Source organism: Alosa pseudoharengus, unplaced genomic scaffold (assembly GCF_046254945.1).
Source record: "Alosa pseudoharengus isolate Yale_2024_CS ecotype anadromous, Long Island Sound unplaced genomic scaffold, YU_APseudo_1.1 YU_APseudo_1.1_scf_9, whole genome shotgun sequence".
NCBI lineage: Eukaryota > Metazoa > Chordata > Actinopteri > Clupeiformes > Clupeidae > Alosa > Alosa pseudoharengus.
The window spans coordinates 28,029,597-28,049,596 of record NW_027468881.1 but is presented as its reverse complement, the minus strand read 5'-3'; the positions used below and the strand labels follow the sequence as shown (position 1 = coordinate 28,049,596).

The following is a 20,000-nucleotide window of genomic DNA, read 5'->3' as shown; positions in this document are numbered from 1 at the left end:
ATAAACATTAGGCGTGGGTGTGACAACGTGGACCCACTAGTGATCATGTGACACTTGCTCTGCAGCAGCCAGGGGCTTCTCTCATACACCTCCTGGATTTAGTGAATGTATGAGGTTTCAATGCCTGATTTCGGGTGTTATTTCCCCATAAGTAATTTAAATACTCGATAATGTAAATTTGCACATCGTTAAAACAACAATCACGATATTATCGCAGACGATATCGCCCACCCCTAGTTATGGATATAAGGATCAACTGGTTACATCTCTGATGTGTGGTTATGGCTATAAGGATCAGCTGTTACATCTCTGATGTGTGTTTATGGCTATAACCATGACTTGCTCCCTCAACCACAAAATTCTCATGTGTTGGACCTGTTTGTTTAAAACAGTGAAGTATCTGCTTATTGTCATTTTCAGGCATAATAGCCTATGTACATTTTGTCCCCACAAATGGTTCATATTACCCACACAATAAATGAGTGTTTTTCTCAAAATGTCTTTGTGTGTGTGATGGCCTGAGAACTGACTCTTTTTTAATTGATTAGTGTCTCTTTAGAAATGCACTTAGATTAATGACTTGGCTTGTGAGATGAGGGAGGTGTGACTGGTGATGGTGCATGACTGTCTCTGTGTGTGTGTCTGTGTGTGTGTGTGTTCTGCCTGCACCTAGGTGTACCGGCAAGACTGTGACACATTCGGCGTGGTGGTGAAGATGCTGATCGCCAAGGACCCGTCGCTGGAGCGGCCTATCCAGACCTCTCTGCAGGACAACTTGCGGGAGATCGGCCTGCGTTGTGTGGAGGCCATGCAGGAGTTCATTGAGGAGTACGACGCTCGCCAGCAATCGCCCTCACCACCACTGCCGCCAGAGGAGGGCTCACCTCTCCAGTGACCCCCAGCAAGGGACCAGAGGGGACCCCCCCATCCTGAAATAGGAGCCACTGAGCACAAGGAACCCTCCAGTCAGCTACACTCTTGGAGGAGGTTGCTTGTGTGTTTATGTGTGTGTGTGTGTGTGTGTGTGTGTGTGTGTGTGTGTGTGTTTGTGTGTGTGTGTGTGTGTGTACGTTCATATGACTGTGTCTGATGTCATGAACAATTTTTAAAGACTAACTGCCTTATAACATTGCCATCTTTTTGTCAGACTACTGGCAGGAGCATTTTAGCCCTCAAAACCAACACATAATATGTTACATATTCATACTATACAACCAGTTTCACCTGAGTATAAAATAGGGCTTCAACAATAAATTAATAGATCAGTTGTCAACTATTAAATGAATCACCAACTCTTTTGGTATTAGTTTAATCATTTTTTCACCAACTATTTTGGTAACCGGTTAATTCATAACAAAATCCTCTGATTATCGCTTCTTAAATTTAAATATGTTCAGCTTTACTCACTCCTCTTTGTAAACTAAGTATCTTTGCTGTGTGGACTAAACAAGACATTTGAGGAGATATTAATGGGCTAATTGATTAATCGTAAAAATAATCTATAGATTAAACAACTATAAAAATAATCATTAGTTGCAGCCCTAGTATAAAACTAGCTGGGTAGTTCTGGCTTAAGCTGTTTCTACAATATACACCGGGTGACCAACACAGCTACCTTAGTACTCATGGCATTTTGTTTTACAAACAATGTCTGCCATTTCTACTACATGAAGGGTGTGCAATAAACACAGTGGTTCTGAGTTGGCTTTAGAGGTGTTTGATGTTAGCTAGCTCTGCTGTAGGTGCTATGATAACTGCAGAAGGGTTCTTTTGACCAAAGATTGGACATTGTTTTCAATTAAATGATGTCCGAACATTTTATATTATTTTTGTGTGTGTGTGTGTGTCTGTGTGTGTGTGTGTGAGTTTACAGGTTGACTGATGCCTTTTATCTAAGAAAATGCTGTGACATTGCTAGGGAAGTAAAGAAATCATCTTTAGACATCTTTGTTTCTGCTATGTTTTTTCCTTTATACTTATGGATTTCCATAAAAGCAACTTCCATAAAAGCTTGTCATAACACAATTGCTGCCATTCGTATATTTCTTGAATGAATGCTGTTCTGTGAAAATAAAGTATACTTTTTTAAAATTAAATACATATTCCAGTATGCACTTCTGTTTTTAATAGCACATTTCCAAGATTTCTGTCACATTCCTGTGACTATAAACTGTCTTTTGAGTCTCTGAGTGATATTTTTATACAGAGCATAAGGACGAACGGTTTGCTGCAATGCTGAAATGCCAAAGCTTATCATAGGACTTGAGAGAAACGTAGGTAGCCATTTTAGGGGTTTATTGTAATAATCCCTTAATTCCAATACGAGACAAAAACAGCAAGGGCACGTGCAGGCAGCTCTGTTTCTACATCCTATAATACAAATAATGCATCTGAAGATACAAAATATATATAAATATTTAGGACCATATTTACAATACATTTACAGTACTACATCCATAACTTAGATAACATTATTTCACTGTACACTGTAAGTTTTTCAAGAATTCAAAGAATGACAACCGCTCGGAGGAAAGGAGCTGAGAGGAGTACGGCATGAAACACTGGACGATACTGAACAATGCTGTCGTGGGAAAGGCCTGAAAGAGAGAGAGAGAGAGAGAAACTAAACAGATAGAGAAGAGGGGGATCATAGTAGCTCATCTTTGATGCAGAAATGGCAGAAGCTGGGGGGGGGGGTCTATTTATAGTGGGTCAGGGAGAACGTTCACGTCGATGCCTGCTGGCTCTCCCCATCCTGTTCAGCTACTCACTCTCCTCCAAGGGGCCATCATGCGATGAGGCCTTCCTTAGAACACCAGGACCAAAACCACACCACCCAGGTCAGGAGGGCCTCTGCACCGGATAGCACAGCGGTACCTGGGGTGGGCTGAACTCAGCTGAACCCGGCTTCATGGCTGCCCTCCCATTTCCTGGTGTTGTCACAATCCCAAGTCCACTTTCACTTCACCCTCTAGCTTTTACGGACGGATGGCAGCCTAACCATCATAAAGGTCACCAGAGGACATTCTTATTGCACAGATTTTTTTTCTACAACATTTGGGATTTCAGGAATACAATATGTAAAGTCATTTAAATATTTAATGGTTAATACTCTTTATGTCATTTCTGTAGAATCTCTAGTCATCTGAGTTCAGTCTCTGCAAACGGTTCATGAGAGTTCATACCGTGTGAATCAGATTCATAAGTACAGAGAATACAGTGAGTTAGGAGGAAGTTAGATCCATGTTAAGTGTGTGTAGCGTTCTTATCCACTAAAGATTTTTAAGAAGATGTCCAAAAACATCACATTACACTGTGATTTGAAAATACTGTAGTTCCATCCACTTGAATCCCTGGCAGTGTTCTGTTCAGTTGAGCACAACAAAAATCTCTCATCCATGTACGACCCGTCCACACACACACACACACACACACACACACACAGAAATGAACTCACAGCTCACAGGCTAATTTGTACACACATACTGTACATATGTACCCACTACCCACACAAATTCACATAAGTGCTTCCTCCCACGTGTTACAAATATACCATCGCCTCCACACATATACAATACATACATACACACACACACACACACACACACTGACACACGGTCCTATGAGATGCTGCAGTTCTTGCTCTTCCTGCGCCGGCGTGTGTGCAGCTGTCCACGGCCTCCCAGAGCCGTGGGGCTGTACCTGTGCCGCAGCTCCTCGTTGTCTAGGTAACGCAGCTGCACTGGACGAGGGATAGGCTCGCCCAGGAAGTAGCCCTCGTCGGCAGACTCCTCCGTGGACGAGGAGCAGGTGGAGCAGAAGTACTCCTCGTCGCCCTCCCCGTCCTCCTCGCCATAGCCGTTCAAGTAAGGGCCGCCTCCGCGCCCCTGCGGCCCCGACCCACCGCCGCCACCGGGGTTCTGCAGGGTGAGGTCAGATGTCGTCCGCGGGCACGGCCGCGGGTAGAAGTGTTGGCGGTATGCGCCGAGGTTCCCCCCGCCAACGCCGCCGCCGCCACCACCACCACCACCACCGAAGAGCTCGCGCGGGGGGAAGCGCTCGTGGAAGTCGTGAAAGAAGTGCGCCGGGCCCAGGTCGCCATGGTAACCGGCGCTGCCTCCGCTGCCGGCGGTGCCGCTGGCGCCCGGGCCCTGGGCGGCCAGGTGCAGGGCGTTGTCGGAGCGGGAGCGCCGCGACTGGCGGTGCCCGCCGTGGTGGTGGTGGTGGTGGTGATGGTGCCCGTGCTGGCCGTGGCCTTGGTGGTGGTGCCGGTGGCGCCCCCCGGTGCGGTGGTGCCGCTGGCGTGAGCCTCCTCCTCCGCCTCCTCCTCCCCCTCCTCCGCCTCCTCGCAGCTCTTGCTCGCCGAGCCGGCCGGGACGCCCGGGCGGGGCCCGCCGCTCCATCACCGGGGTCACGTGCATGTTCCCCATGCTGACCGCCAGCCCCGGGTGACCTTTGACCTTCTCCTGGAAGCCCAGGCCGCGCGGCGGGTCCCAGTACTGCATGGGCGGGTACTTGAGGCGCACGGGCATGCCCAGGTCAAAGAAAGGCCGTGGAGCTGAGGTCAGCGACTCGGTGCTCCGGAACTGCATGGAGGAGTTCAGCGTTCCCATGTTGCTCTTCTCCGACACGTTCATGCCCGAGTCTTTGCTCAGGTCCGGCATGGAGAAGCGAGAGAGATGCTCCTGGCGCTTGGTGGTGCCGTCCAAAGAATTGCCTGAAGAGAAAGGCAACAACAAAGGCCACTCCATTAGTCTTTCACAGCAGATGTGATAACGATCATCATTCAGAAGAGCTCGGTAAGCAACACATGACAAGTGTAAATGTCAGTAACGGTCCACATTGGCATTTAGCTGATGATAAGGGCAGCAGAGGGAGACATTGTGTCATATCTCATCATTCATTAATGACACAGAATTGTGTCTAGTGTACATGTGAGTGTGAGTGTGGTATAATGGGTGTTGTATACTAGCAGTGAAGACGAGTGAGTGTGTGTTTGTAGGGTACAGTACACATGCCTCAATGCGTATGTAAAGCATAGACTAAGTATAATTAGCTATGCATACCTGTGCCATAAATAATACAATAGTTGTGTTCATTGGTTTGTGGCATATGAAAATGAACACCAAAGTGTCTATGCATGTGTGTGTGTCCATGTTATGAGTGTGTGTGTGTGTGTGTGTGTATGTGTGTGTGTGTGTGTGTGTGTGTGTACCTGTGGCGTAGGACAGTGAGAGGGAGTCTGTGGAGCCGTGGGGCGTCTGCTCGGGTGGGGTCATCATCTCGTTGATGGGCGTGCGACTGCGCAGCAGCGGGGGCCGTACCTCACGGGGGAAGCCGTGCACGCTCACGCTGCGCTTATCCGAGAAGGCCCCGACGCCCCCGACGCCCCTGCCCACGCCGTGGCTGGACGCCTCGTTGAAGCTCATCTGCGTCTTGAGCTTGGGCGCGCGGAACTCGGTGTCCTGGCTGTGGTGCATCCAGTTCTCGTTGAACGAGTGGCCCCGCAGGGCCGCCATGACGGGCGGCTTCTTGGGGTTGACCCCCGGGGGCCCCGCCTGCGGCTCCTTGGGCCAGGCGTCGGGATGACCCCCGCCGGCCCCACTACCACCACCACCACCACCACCCCCGCCTCCACCCGAGTGGGCCGGCGCCGGGCCCTGCTGGCTCTGGCTGGAGACGTAGGGCGGCCGCAGCTGGTGCTGGTGCTGGTGCTGGAGCTGGTGCTGGTGCTGGTGTTGGTGTTGGTGTTGGTGCGGGTTGGGTGGCGCTGGAGACGGGTCTCTCTGGGGCGCCTCGTACTGGTAGGCGGCCGGCTCGTCGCGGCTCATCCACACGGCCTGCTCGCGGTTCAGGCTGGGCGTGCGGCTGGGCGTGCGGCTCGGGGTGCGGCTGGGGGTCCGGCTCGGGGTGCGGCTCGCCGTGGGGCTGGCCACGCTCAGCAGGTCCATCTGCGTCGACAACGGGTCCATGTCGGCCGACAGGCGGTCTGGGTTGCTGGCGGACGACATCTGCCGGCCCTCGGGCTTGGCCTTGGACTTGGCCTTGGCGCCGCTGTTGCCGTGGCGGCCGATGCGCGCGCTGCGGCGGGACTGGCGCGAGCGGGCGCTCTGGAAGGCCGAGTCTGCCGAGTCGGACTCGTCGGGCTCCTCGCCCGCGCTACACGAGCGTGAGCAGAAAATCTGGCCCTGCTTGGGCAGGAACGGGCGGCCCAGGAGTGACTGCTTGCAGCGGGCGCAACAGAAGCACTCCTCGGTTGCGTGCCAGTGCTGACCGTCGTACGTCATCTGGCCCTGGTCAATGCCTGCATGCCACAGACAGAGAACCATGCTGAGCCAATGAAGACAGATACTGATACACAAACAGAAATACATTGGTCTCTGTACTGACCCTGACATGTCTAAAAGTCTTTGTGTTTTGTTGACTATTCAAACAGATACAGGAACATATACAGATATAATTCCGGGTCACATTGCGTCTTTACAATGTGCATTCTACATGCAGTGTACGTTACATCAGTGCAGTGCAATGCAATGCGGTGGCTAAGGAGGTGGAGGAGTCGTCCAGTAACCGGAAGGTGGATGGTCTGATCCCCATTCCTCTTGACCCTGTCAACATGTCTTTTGACACTAAACCCCAAACTGCTCTCAATGTTCCTGTTGGAACCTTGAGTAGCAGCCTCTCAGAGGCCTCTGTCATCGGTGTGAGTGTGTGAGTGACTGGGTGAGTGTGAGGAGTTAGTTTGTGAAGCGTGTTGAGCGCTCAGAGGATAGAATAGTGTATAAATGTAGTCCATTTCCCATTTACCATCCTGTGCTAAAGTCTTGTGGTGTTTACTATGCAAACCAACACGATACACATACAGACAGTTTAAAGTGCTCAAGAGAAAGCCAATAAGTTTCCCTATCAGGAGCAATCAGTTAATACACTTAAATTCTTGTTATTCATTTGAAGAGAATAGGCATGTTTTTTCAGCTGAATGCTAACTCATAGCCTGAAATGACTATTTGACAGACCTAATCTCAGCAATGAGACATGAGTATTGATGTGGCGGTCACACGATCAGATAAAATATTACATTTGTCTGAGTTCAGGGACCTCCTTTCCTAACAAATGGAAAACAAATCAAATGGAATGGGTTGTTTCTGAGTCAATCAATTCTTGTATTAAAAGCGAGTAGGCCCTGCGCCTTCCCATTTCCGGAGTTCCAAATGAATGGCAGTCCAACAGAGGCATGCGCTGCAGGTGAGGCTTGGGCTCTCACATAGTCATGCCGCCGCGGTGCGCTGCGCTGCGCTGCGTTGCGATGCCTGCTCGGCTCGGCTCGGCTCTGTCAGAGTGTGTTTACCACGGCGGAGGAGGCCCTCAGAAGCACACGGAGATAATCATCTTCTACCGGCTCCGTCTGCATCCACTAGCTTTCATTAAGAGCTGTCCTGCTTACTCGCGCTGTGTAGACTATAAAAATAATTACCAACTTTGTAGCCTCCCCGGAATACATGCACACACACACACACACACACACACACACACACAAACATGCCCAGACGCATGCACACACATACTGTAGGTCTATATTCAAGCCGCACACACACACACACACACACACACACACAGACACACACACACACACACACACACACACTTCTACTTCTCAGCCCTTCGATCTGCAGAAAATTGCATTTTTAATAAACGTTTAACCACAGTTATTAACAGAATGAGTTTCCCCCTGTGTTATGGGCTGCCTCATTACTGAAATCCTTTCGAACTTCTGGAATCGTCCATGAACATGTCTGGCATTTTATCAAAACCACAAACGCACTTGATTGGAACTCACTTATACGGGCACTAATTAGGGAGGGGTGGGGAGCACTAGAGCAAACAAATCAATAGTAGAGAGAAAAACATAAATAAACAAATAAAGCCCAGGAATCAATCTCGAGGCCCGAGCTGAGAAATCATGCTGACAGAAAAAGACTCACTCAGACCCAAATGAAATGTCCACAGACAAGACAGAGAAGCAAATAAACAGTTTGCACAAACAAGGATGAAAAAAATAAAGACACACACAAAAAATATCCTCCTAACTGTAACTGACAGAAAGACAGGCAGACCATGCTGTTCAGGCATGACAGAAGATTGGGGAGAGATAGAGTGATAGAGTGATAGAGACAGATAGAGAAGGACAGAGGGATGGACAGATGATTATCAGAGAGGGAGAGAGAGGGATAGAGAGAGTAGGAGAGAGAGGGAGTCCGGTGGGTACCTATGTGCTCTCCACAGGCGTCGCAGTACTCGGCGTAGAGCGACTGGAAGCAGTTGCAGCAGTGGGGCCGAGCGTCCTTCATGATGTAGCGCTGGCCGCCCAGCGGGGCCGAGCACTCGTAGCAGCAGAAGTGCTTCATGTGCCAGTGGCGGCCCTCCGCCTCCGTGCACTCGTCCGAAAAGATGATCTGCACACACACAATGATACACACACACACACACACACAATGATACACACACACACACACACGCTCAGGATAAATCTCAGTACACAGGCTGAAACCACCACACAAAATTGCATAGAATATACGGCACATGGATTGACTGAATCTACACACACACACACACACACACACACACACACACGATGCATGGCCCTTGTCTCAAGTAGTACTAGAAACAGCATCAAACAAACACGTGGGCCAGAGGGGGATTCACAGGTGCACTGCTAATTAAGCTGAAGACTGGTGACATCAACCAGGCTTCACCTTGAAGTCAGTGTCCCAAACATGTGAACACACACACACACACACACACACACACACACACACACACACACACACACAGGAGTTTTACAACATAATGCAGAAAAATCCATGAGAAAAAAACATCCTCGATAACGGAAATTATTTATTTAAGATCAACAACAGAACTAATCTTGTTAATGTCATAAATTTGATATCTATTAATTTTTCGGTTTGTCATTTAAATAGATCCACATTAAATAACACTGAGGGCCAGATGTACGTACATTTGTGAACGTAGCGTTATCAGTGCCATGCCCAACCCGCAGAAACCGCACGCTATGACACTTATGTTAATGTCATATTTATAAAACCTACAGTTCCTCTTCTGCAATCTATGAACGTTAACAACTGAATGATACTTCAATCACAAGTGCAGTTGAATGAAGTTAACTGATGACAACATTAAAAGGCATCAAATGTTAAGCGATCATGAAATAATACAATGCATGTCAACAAGCAGGAAGATAATGAAGAGCAGTAGTTCTACTTACACTACTTGTGCAGGCTATGGAAGATTGGTCAAATCTAGCAAGTAGGAAAGTTTAAGTGGATGACGGGAAAGTGAAAGTAAGACATTCGAAAGGCCAACAAAAGTTAAGGTTGTTTTTGATAGTACGTATAAGATGCAAAACTGGTGCTCTAAATAGCAATTCTGTCTTTAAAAGGTTCTCTTATTGATGCATTTAACCTCAAACCGCATTTAACACCCAAGGCGGAAATATTTAGGCACAAAATAGACGTGCGTTTTCATGGGCAGTTTTCATACATACAAGGGAATACCTAATTAGGCGTATTTTACGCTTCTCCTCCCATCTTTTTACACAAAACTGACACTTTCCCCTGACCCTCCTATGAATGCATATGCATGCGATGGAAAAACGCAATTTCACATTCTCAGCTCCCGCGACTGTCTGTCTGTGCAGTCTGTGCTTTTACCTCAGTGCGGGCCTGTTTAGTACACACCTCGCCATTTTTTTACGCGCACATTGCGAAACAAATACGCCTGAAGTGGGTGCAAAAGCGTTAGTACATCTGGCCCAGAGCTTTACTTATGGTATATTAGTGTAGAATAACAACATGAATTGTTGATCTTAACTATGTCAAAAGCTGATCAGTTGAAGGACCCTGAATGTTAACAGTTTGAACATATGTGATTACAATTACAGACAGAACTGCGATCGAAAGCAGAGTGCTGCACCCTTAGGGATCTGTCCCTGCTCTCCTTCACCACTGCCTGTGCTTTGGCATTTAGCTGCTCGACTGATTTGCTAAATCTCCTCGCTTTCTCCCTGATCCGTCTGCGGTTCCACCTCTTTGAGAGCCACCCGACGGGCTGCACACAGCCTGGATATAAATCACTGATTGAATTCCCAACAAGAGGCACATACTGCTTGCAAGCCTCACAAAATTGAAGGGGAAGGTAAATATGATTACGGTGTGTTGTGCTGAAGTGTTAAGTTTAGTAGTGCAACTGATGGCCTGGGAGGGTAACAAGTGACACTAGCTGTCCCATGGCAAGATCATGATTGGATTCTCCTTATACATAGATATTTGTTGTACACAAGCCACTCACACACACACACACACACACACACACACACACACACACACACACACACACACACACACACACACACTCGCACTCGCACGCACACACACACACACACACACACAGACACACAAAAATGGATGCAAACCATGTGTGCACACACACATGTTCATGGCTGTGGGGGTCACTCCTGCCTGGCTTGATCTGAGTGATCTAACCCCAGCTACTGTACACTAAGAGCATCAGAGTTCAGGGGTCAAGGGTCTCGACCAGGGATGTAGTGGTAAAATAAGAGGTGGGTAAACTATGAATTCTGTGATCATGGTGAGGTGGACTGCGCCATGCGGTATCGGATTTTTAAAAAAAGGCATTCAGAACATGTTTGATGTGGAGGTCCAATGTTTATAACAATACCAGTGGTATTAAATGGTTCCTAGAGTGTTGATGAGTGTACATTTTGTGAATGTGATAATACAGTCATTTTTGATTGTTAAAAGTTGGTTAATAAACTCTTTTGAGAGGTGGATAAACTCTAATAAGAGGTGGGTAAACTCTATATCTTTGAGAGGTGGATAAACTGCGTTTCCTTGCGTTTAGCATCCCTGGTCTGGACACTGACCTCGTCGCAGGCGGAGCAGCGAGGCTTGAGCCTCTCGGCGTGGTGGCGGCCGCAGTAGATCTTGCCGTCCTGGTGGAAGTAGATGAGATCCACCAGCAGCTCGTCACACGCCGAGCACACGAAGCAGTGAGGGTGCCAGCACATGCCGTGGCCCACGCGCGCCGCAAACACCGCGATGTCCCCGCCATTGACCTGCCCTCGGCACTGAGGACCGGTCAGACACACACACACACACACAGACAGGGAGGGGGAGAGGACAGAGGTGGATTCTATGAATACATTTACATTTCAGTTGACACTTTTATCCAAAGAGACTTGCAAAATGGGAAACAATCAAGGTACAGTGCGACAAGGACATGTTAGTGCAGCAATAAATAGGCCTACTACTCGCACAGAATCAATTGACATTCTAGAAGCGGAATAGTCTAGAGATGCTAGATTTAGCATGTCCAGTTGTCGGTAGTGCTATAGAGCTGGGATGGATGGCCCTGTTTTGGTAGGAACTGAATACTAAGCTCATCATTCTAACATGGTATTCTTGTGCTGTTTCATTGCCTCAGAGTCAGCAATTACAACAGATCTCCTTGTAGTACTGTTTCAGTTAATTTGCTCACTACTCTGCCAGTCTCTGGAGAAACTGAAATGGTATTACATTTCTTTAATCATCTGTCCTGTTAATATAATGTGAATTGAATTTGCAGGTGGGGCAGGTGCTGAGTTATCTCAAACAACACTGGTAATATGGGTATAAATGCATTTTATTATGGAATTGAAATAGGTTTAGCCTCTAAACAGGTGACACCGTCACAGACAGGATTTTTAGATCACTCACACACATATACCAAACTAAGTTTTGTCTTAATTGGTGAGGTGGTAGTGAAGGGTCTGAGTAGAATCCTAAAGAGCATCCATACGGTACTTGTAATGGGAAAGTGGTCACTCAGTTTAATATATTTTCTATATGTTTACCTTGTATAAATCAACTGTTTGTTGCTGAGTCTCTGGAAAATTTACTGAATCTGTTAACTGACATCCGTTGATAAGTGATTGAGTTTGAGAGGCTGTAAGAGTTCAAAATGCTAATAATAGAAATGAGACAGCACTCTATTGTTAAACTGACAACACCAAATACCCATGTTCCGTTTCCATTTTGTGGCAGTTGTTGTTTACTGATGTTTTCTCAAACTCCCAGTCTCCCTTTTGTAACCCTGTTTCACGTCACAATGCTATGAATTGTTGGTATTTCCCTTGGGCAGTGTTGGGCAAGTTACTTCAAAATCATAATGTATTATGTATTACTTATTACTGTCTTTTAAAAGTAATTTGTTACATTATAATATTACTGTCTCTGAATTGTAAGGCATTACACTACTATTGCATTACTTTTAAGTTACTTTCACCAAAATATCTAGAAATATGGATTTGCCATTCTAAATGCAGTTTATTACGCTCAATGCAGCTTGCTCTTCCAATGGAGGGAGATGTGGTTTAGCATAATGAGTGAGCTAGGCTTAAGGCTAACAACAGTAGAATGCAATAGGCGCAGTGCTCATGATGCAATACAAGGAACAATCATAGTCAGAATTTTGTTAAAAACCGACAAAAGGTCAAAGTCTGCTAAATTGTGATAGAAATACTGTAACTTTAAGGCCTAGGCCTACTCATTAAAATCAATAGAGAGCCTACTATATTGTAAATCAAAGCTTAAAGGAACCATATGTAAGATTGTGGCCAAAACTGGTACTACAATCACTTTTTGTATATACACTTTCTGTATATACACTTACTGTAGAGCGGTGTATCCCCTTCCCCTCCCCTCTGACTGGCAGAGTTGGCAACCGGATGACGAAACACTACTGACTTTGTGATTAGTAGATAGGTGGAGGGTGGCGCATTAGGCCAAAACACAACATGACAACATCAACATTAGTTGAGGGCTGCAACTTATACAATATCCTGGCCAGACTACTGTTGTCAGTGATATAAGTATTTGAAATGAACATATCTTAATGTCTAGTGACATATCAGGGCAATTTTATGATTAATTGAAATACATTTTTTACATACGGTTCCTTTAATAAAGACATGTCAAGATGGTGGCCTGCTGGCCATTTCGGTGCCCTAAGTGAGTGGCTTTGAGTGAGTGACATTTAAATGATAACTCAAACACTCAAACACCTGTGTGTATTTAAACATTAATTTCTGAAGAAATTATGTTTTACCTATAAATGGTGCACTGTCACTTTAAGAGCATTGATCTTTACGTTGTCATAATGCCCTTTTGCCAGCTCTTGTTTACAAGCCTTATTTGTTTGAGTTACATTGATAGCACAATATTAACAATAATATGCACAATGTTAAGTTGTTTGAAGCAACCTTCATTGCTTTGGAAATGGAAGTATGCAATGACATGTTGCTTCACATTTCGTTTTGCGAATACAAGTGAATTATGAGCCTGGTATCCACCTAGCTATCTGAATGGAATGCGTTTCAGTCGACTCAGCATATCATGTGCTTCATGTATCCTAAATGCTTGGAAAACGAATGATTGAAGACCCACCAATTCTAGTACTACGTGGTGATTGAGAGAACCCAAAAGGTATCAAACTTGCATGTAACATCGTGTTAGTGCATTTTGACATTGTAAACGTTATTGATGAAGAGTGAAACGCAGTTTGCAATAAAGCTACTATTAATTGGTTACATTTGGGTGCCCCCTCTGTCCTTTGGTGCCCAACGCAAAGTGCGTGATGCGCGTGGTGGGAGCGGTGGCACTGCCAGGCTACACAATCTTTTTCTGCATTTCTATCCCGTTATTCTCTTCAATTCAAGTTCACAGCACAAAGCTGACATGCACAACAGCATAGTTTGTGTTTTATCAAGAATCAAAAAGATTAGCGTGGCACTACTTTAGATGTTTCATTAATTTACTTGTGCTATTTCACGAGGCATAGAGAGATCTTTCGGCTTCGCACACAAAGTGCACTAACTATTATGTTCTTCATATGTCTCTGACAAGCTGAAAATAATGAGCGTAGGCTTATGTCCATCCCGCAAATAGAGTCCGCCTGCGAGTCTGCTGCAGCAGTCATATTCAACCAGTATCAGGAGATAACGTTCTACTATTTTGCGCTGATTTTTTCTCCTCTGTTGTTCTCGCGTGGTGTTTGCGAATATGTATCAAAACAAAACACCACTTAATTTCGGGTTAAATGCATTGTAACGCGCGTTACTGAAGTTTGTACCGAGTAAAATATTACCCAATTTTTTTTTGTAATGCCTTACATTACCACGTTACCGCAAACAGCAATATATTACAGTAATTACATTACTTTTGTAACGCGTTACACCCAACACTGCCCTTGGGTAAAGTCTGCATAAATGCCAACTTACGGAAAGGGCACGAAAAGGGTGTGAGCGAGCAATTTCACAGTGGAACAGCCCTAATATAAGCCCTCACAAAGTCTGTGAGCCTGTGAGGGGAGGCATCGAGATTCAGCCAAAGGAGCATTGTGGGGGAGCCATTTTGTGGGACTGGAGCTGGAGGATACCTGTTAGCAGTTATACATTAGGAAGATGTTTTTCCTCTCTTTCTTGATATTTTGCCCAGTGGATTAATCTAGACTTGTGGGGCTATTTTCAAGAGAAAAAAGACATTTGGTGATATTTTTGTGACATGTTTTGAGATGTTAAGTGTATTTTCTTTTTGGTGTCACTGACATGCATAACTAATGTGAGAACTACAATCTGAGTTTACTTACTGTTCATTTTTTATATATTTCACAAATACAAGTCTTAAATTGATAAACAGTTGGACATATACAGTACAAACCAATTGGTTATACAGGGCACCATGATTGTTAGTGTTAAGTACTGGTTTAGTGGAGTATGTGGGCCTGTGGGCTGAGCTGTTGGTGTCCAGGTGAGGTAGGTGTGGTGAGGGCGTAGCGTAGGTGCCAGGTGCAGGTAAACATACCTGCTCACACACGGCGCCGGTGATGGTGAGGGGGAGTGGACGCACATTGCCGCGCCCCAGGTTGTCCCGCTTGCGCTGGTTGCTGAAGATCTTCAGCTCCCTCTTCTCCTCCTCGTCCAGCGTGTTACAGTAGCGCACCTGCACAACCACCTGCATCATCAGCGCTGTGCCACACAGCTCTGTTGCTACAGTCATCATCATCACCACTGTTAAATCATAATGACATCTTCACATCATCAGCCTGGCTAAGGGCGTCTTCACCATCTACAGTTGCACCTAGTCATTAAGTGATTTACAGTGCAGCACTAATGACATTTTTGTTGCTGTGTGTGTTTTCTGAATATAAAATTCATGACCTTGGTGGTCTTGAGCAACAGGAAAACAAAGTACTATAGCCTCTCCTCCACATCCTCAACATTCATTAATTAAAGCAACACAATGTAGTTTTTTACCTTAAAATAAACTCATTTTGATGAGATGTATAACTGGCAGAATGTATAATTCTTGTATCAGCGCCATTGCACTATGAACCACTGTGTGTTTTTTGTTCTTTGCAGGAACATGATCCTTTTCATCAGCTTTGGATGCAGCACTAAATGGGTCCCCGGGATGTTGACAACAACGGGCATATATATGGTACTAAATGGGTAACCGGTATGTTGAGAACAACGGGCATGGTACTAATTCATACATAATTTCACTTTAGCACTCAAGTGAGCTAACTCTAAAATACATTTTACCATTCAGCGTGAAAAGCTACATTCATCTGTCTTGACTGCATACAGTTTATATTCAGATTTATGATTGCAGGTTAGAGATACAGTACTTCTGGAATTTCCACAATCCCATTTGCTTTCAATTCTTATGGTTACTGTTCAAGCAGCCATTTGTGTGACTATCTCCTCCCATCATCATCACCATCATATAAAGTTTCATCAACATCCTTATTCCCCAGCCACCAAATAGCTTAAAGCCCATATCAGTGACTGAAAACATATTAATGGGCTTTTGAGCATGAAAATAGACTTTGCAGTCCCAGGTAGACTCGCCACGGGGCCACAGTTCCCTTCAAGAAAGCCCTCGATTCCAATTTCAATTTATAGCCGCAAATAAGCAAATTCACACCGCCAGAGCTCGTCTTCCGCAGGTCAAGGCCACTCCAATCCCGTGGCTCTCTATGCCTCAGTATCTGAAACCCAATCTGAAAAAGAGAGAGTGTGTGTGTGTGTGTGTGTGTGTGAGAGAGAGAGAGTGAAGGTGTGTGTGTTGAGGGATGCCTATTGTTAAACTGTGTTTCTCCGTGCTATGCTCTGTGACTGGTGTGGTAACAGGTCCGATTGGCGGCAGCCGCACCCCCAGTCACAGTGTTGGGTGTCAGGGAGCGTGGCGCTGGCAAGGCGACTTGTAAATAGAGATGGAGACGGAGGCAGCGGTGGTTGGTGGTGGACGGGTTGTCTGACCTCGTTGTCGTGAGGCGGGAGCTGATGCAGGAGCTGCTTGATGCGATGCTTCTCCCCGATGCTGTTCACGTACGGCACCTTGTCCTCGGGCAGGAAGCTGTAATACTGATGTACCTGAAGTAGACACACACACACACACACACACACACACACACACACGCACACACAAACAAACAAACACATATTTTTGTTACACGAAAAGCCTCAAAATGGTCATAAAAGTTTGGTAACTGGTTCGTAATAAATTTCACTGAAAGCAACATTTGTCTTGAATGTGTAGATCTATTAAAACCCTTTTTGTTCCGCCAGACCCCTAACACCATTATTTATCTGGGATCTGGGATGTCTTATATCGGAGACTGTTAAATAAATTTTACTCTTCTGGTTCAGATTCTTTCAAGAGAACAATTTAAACAAATAAACAACATACAAACACACACACACACGCACAAACTCACACCTTCTTTTCCCCCTCTCTCTTGACAGTTTGAGCGCACACTTCAGACACATTCCGAGCTGAAACTCTTGGAGGAACACAGCTGTCACCTCCGTAGAGATGAATGTGATGCTCAGATCTCAAACTTTCCTGTCATGAAGGACAACAATGTCCGCTTTCAAAAGTGCCCGCCTCACCCTCCATCAAAGGCTCTTTTGTCCAGCTGCGGAAGCCTGAATGCCTCGTCTTCCTCGCTGGGCTTATCGTGAGGCAACAGGCGCTCTGCAGGCTGTCTGAGAACTTGTACTCACTCTCTCATTGAGTGCTCTAGATAAACTGGACACACTCGGCCACTTTTCAGAACATAGGCTTTAATGTTTTCAGTCAGACATTGTGTGTGTGTGTGTGTGTGTGTGTGTGTGTGTGTGTGTGTGTGCGTGTGTGTGTGTGTGTGTGAATGTGTGTGTGTGTGTGTGTGTGTGTGTGTGTGTGTGTGTGTGTGTGTGTGTGTGTGTGTGTGTGTGTGTGTGTGTGTGTGTGTATGTGTGTGTGTATGTGTGTGTGTGTGTGTGTGTGTGAGAGAAGAGAAGAGGAAGAGCAATGGAATGAAAGAAAAGCAACCACAAAAGCTAAACAAACAAAAAAAAAAAAGTGTGAAGAGGGCAGAGCAGAAGAGAAGGTTCTGGAGAACAGAGGGACACAACACAGGTACAGAGAACATCAATGACCGCACACACTGCCAGAATAGAGCAAGTGTCTCTGGCACATGAGGCCAGTCGGCAGGAGCCACCCTTACATGTGTACCTGCCCTCACACTTCAGCATCCCCATTCTCTTTCTCTCTCTCTCTCTCTCTCTCTATCTCTCTCTCTCTCTCTATCTATCTCTCTCTCTCCGGAGCTGGAGCGTGACAGCCAGACTCAAGGCCACGCGTGATCCCACCCCCCCCCCCCCCGGTCCACCTGGAGGACAGTAAAAGAAAGGCTGCTCGAGACGCATTCATCTCCAACCCTCGTCTCCAAGCCTTCCGTGTTGAATGTTTACGCCAGCGCGTGCTGGATCAGCTCGTGTGTCTTATCCTCCCTCCATCCCCTTTCATGACTTCATTTCTTTTCTTTCTGTCTTTCTTTAGTATTTTAACCTTCTAACACTGTTCCGGTCAAAAATGACCGATTTACACATTCCCTGTACCATAAATATGGCATTTTTCATCAGATTGCCTCAAGATCTTATGATATCCTTCACAAAAGGCTTTTGAACACATAGAATTTATTTTGACTACTTTCTTTGAATTTTGAGTGATTTATTCAACGTAGAAACACTTTTTTTGTTTACGGTCAAAAATGACCGCCATAGGAAATGAATGGGAAAGAGTATAATTTTCATCCAGGAGATAAAAGACATCTCCTTACACACACTCCTACAACTTACCACCAATGTTCCCACACACATGCATGCATGCACACACAGAAGCACACACACCCACACACACACACACACAAACAGACACACATACAGTACACACACGTACACCCACTCACAGACACACACACACACACACACACACACACACACACACACACACACACACACACACACACACACAGTACATGTTGTCAGTTCATGTTGTCATGTTGCCACTTGTACGTGTGAACCACCAATGTTCGCACACATAGGCATTCACACACATACAGAAACACACCCACCCACACACACACAAACAGACACACACACACACATGTACACCCACTCACTCACACACACACACACACACACACACACAGTACATGTTGTCAGTTCATGTTGTCATGTTGCCACCTGTGCATGTGAACCACACATGTTCGCACACACAGGCATGCACGCACACACAGGCATGCACGCACACACAGAAACACCCCCCCCACACACACACACACACACAAACAGACACATACACACACATGTACACACACACACACACACACACAGTTCATGAAAACGACCAATGTTTGCACACACATGCATGTACACACACGGAAACACTCACACCCACCCACACATACACACACACAAACACACACACACACACACACACACACACACACACACACACACACATTTACACCCACTCTCTCACTCACACACACACACACACAGTTCATGTTGTCAGTTCATGTTGTCATGCACTGTGCATGTGAACCACCAGTGTTCGCACACATTCACGCACATACAGAAATACACACACCCACACACACAAACACACATGATGTAGATGTTAATGTTCTCATAAGGGTCTGTTTACAATAATGTTCTATTAAATAATACTTTTTGTCATGGTATTGGTATTTAAGAGCAGTTAAAACTGTCGGGTCAAATTTGACCGCGAACAGTACATTAAGGGGGGTAGCAACGCACAGTGTTTAAAGGTTAACTTCTCTCCTGAGAGCAATGTGCGGAGAGTAACACGCCAGCGGGGAAAGCAATAGACTCGGCCTTGGGGAAGTCAATTCTGAAGTGCGCGGTCTCTGCCGCCACCACCGCTGTTGTGGGCCAGACGGATGTTGTCTCGGGGAGCCGAGGAGCTCTGCAGGTAGGGGGCTCTGGGGGGCTTTTGGGGAATTGATTTGGGCTTGGAGAGCAGAGAAGAGCGGAGAGGAGTGGAGAGGAGAGGAGAGGAGGAAGAGTGGAGAGGCCTCGGCTGTTTAAAAGTAGATTCCTCCGGCTGATTACTGTCTGACCTTCAAGTGGGGCACGGTGAGCTGGGCAGAGCCGCATGTCTCCTGTGGACTGACCCTCCCGTTCCTCTTCCTCCGCTGTCTCCAGTCCAGCTCAGCGCACCCCTCCCTTCTCCAACCTCTACTGCTCCTCTGCCTCTCCATCGATTTCCCACTTTTCTTCTCCTCATTCCCCTCTCTCTCTCTCTCTCCATCTCCCTCTCCTCCCCATCCATCTATGTCCCTCACTCTATCCCCCCATTTCCACTTCACACCTCTCTGTCCTCGTCTGCTGTTCATGGGTGTGGCTCTTATTCTAACTGGTTCTATTTCTCTCTTTTCCCTTTCCCTGGACTCTCTCTCTCTCTTCACCCCCTTCTCTTAGATCTGTTCCCTCTCTCCTCTCCTCTCCCTTCTTCTGTCCATCTCCGACTGCTGAGTGATGAGCGGCAAATGGCAGGCCAAGTGACAGAGCT

At 46.3% G+C, this 20,000-nt stretch overlaps 2 protein-coding genes across 3 annotated transcripts in view; one reads left to right on the top strand and one right to left on the bottom strand.

Moving 5' to 3' along the window:
* LOC143115109 (uncharacterized) overlaps positions 1 to 2,096 on the top strand; it is a 19,994-nt gene extending 17,898 nt beyond the window's left edge. For both annotated transcript variants that reach the window (XM_076276987.1, XM_076276986.1), the window contains exon 7: positions 674 to 2,096. In XM_076276987.1, the coding sequence (XP_076133102.1) occupies positions 674 to 895 (222 nt within the window). In that variant the 3' untranslated portion in view covers positions 896 to 2,096. The remainder of the gene's footprint in view (positions 1 to 673) is intronic.
* A 1,524-nt stretch (positions 2,097 to 3,620) lies between these two features.
* prickle2a (prickle homolog 2a) overlaps positions 3,621 to 20,000 on the bottom strand; it is a 22,438-nt gene continuing 6,058 nt past the window's right edge. Inside the window, exons 2-8 of the mRNA XM_076277260.1 lie at positions 16,397 to 16,510; positions 14,937 to 15,074; positions 10,961 to 11,164; positions 8,267 to 8,453; positions 5,670 to 6,304; positions 5,216 to 5,582; positions 3,621 to 4,717 (exon numbers count right to left, since the gene is read on the bottom strand). Coding sequence (XP_076133375.1) covers positions 3,621 to 4,717; positions 5,216 to 5,582; positions 5,670 to 6,304; positions 8,267 to 8,453; positions 10,961 to 11,164; positions 14,937 to 15,074; positions 16,397 to 16,510 — 2,742 coding nt within the window. The remainder of the gene's footprint in view (positions 4,718 to 5,215; positions 5,583 to 5,669; positions 6,305 to 8,266; positions 8,454 to 10,960; positions 11,165 to 14,936; positions 15,075 to 16,396; positions 16,511 to 20,000) is intronic.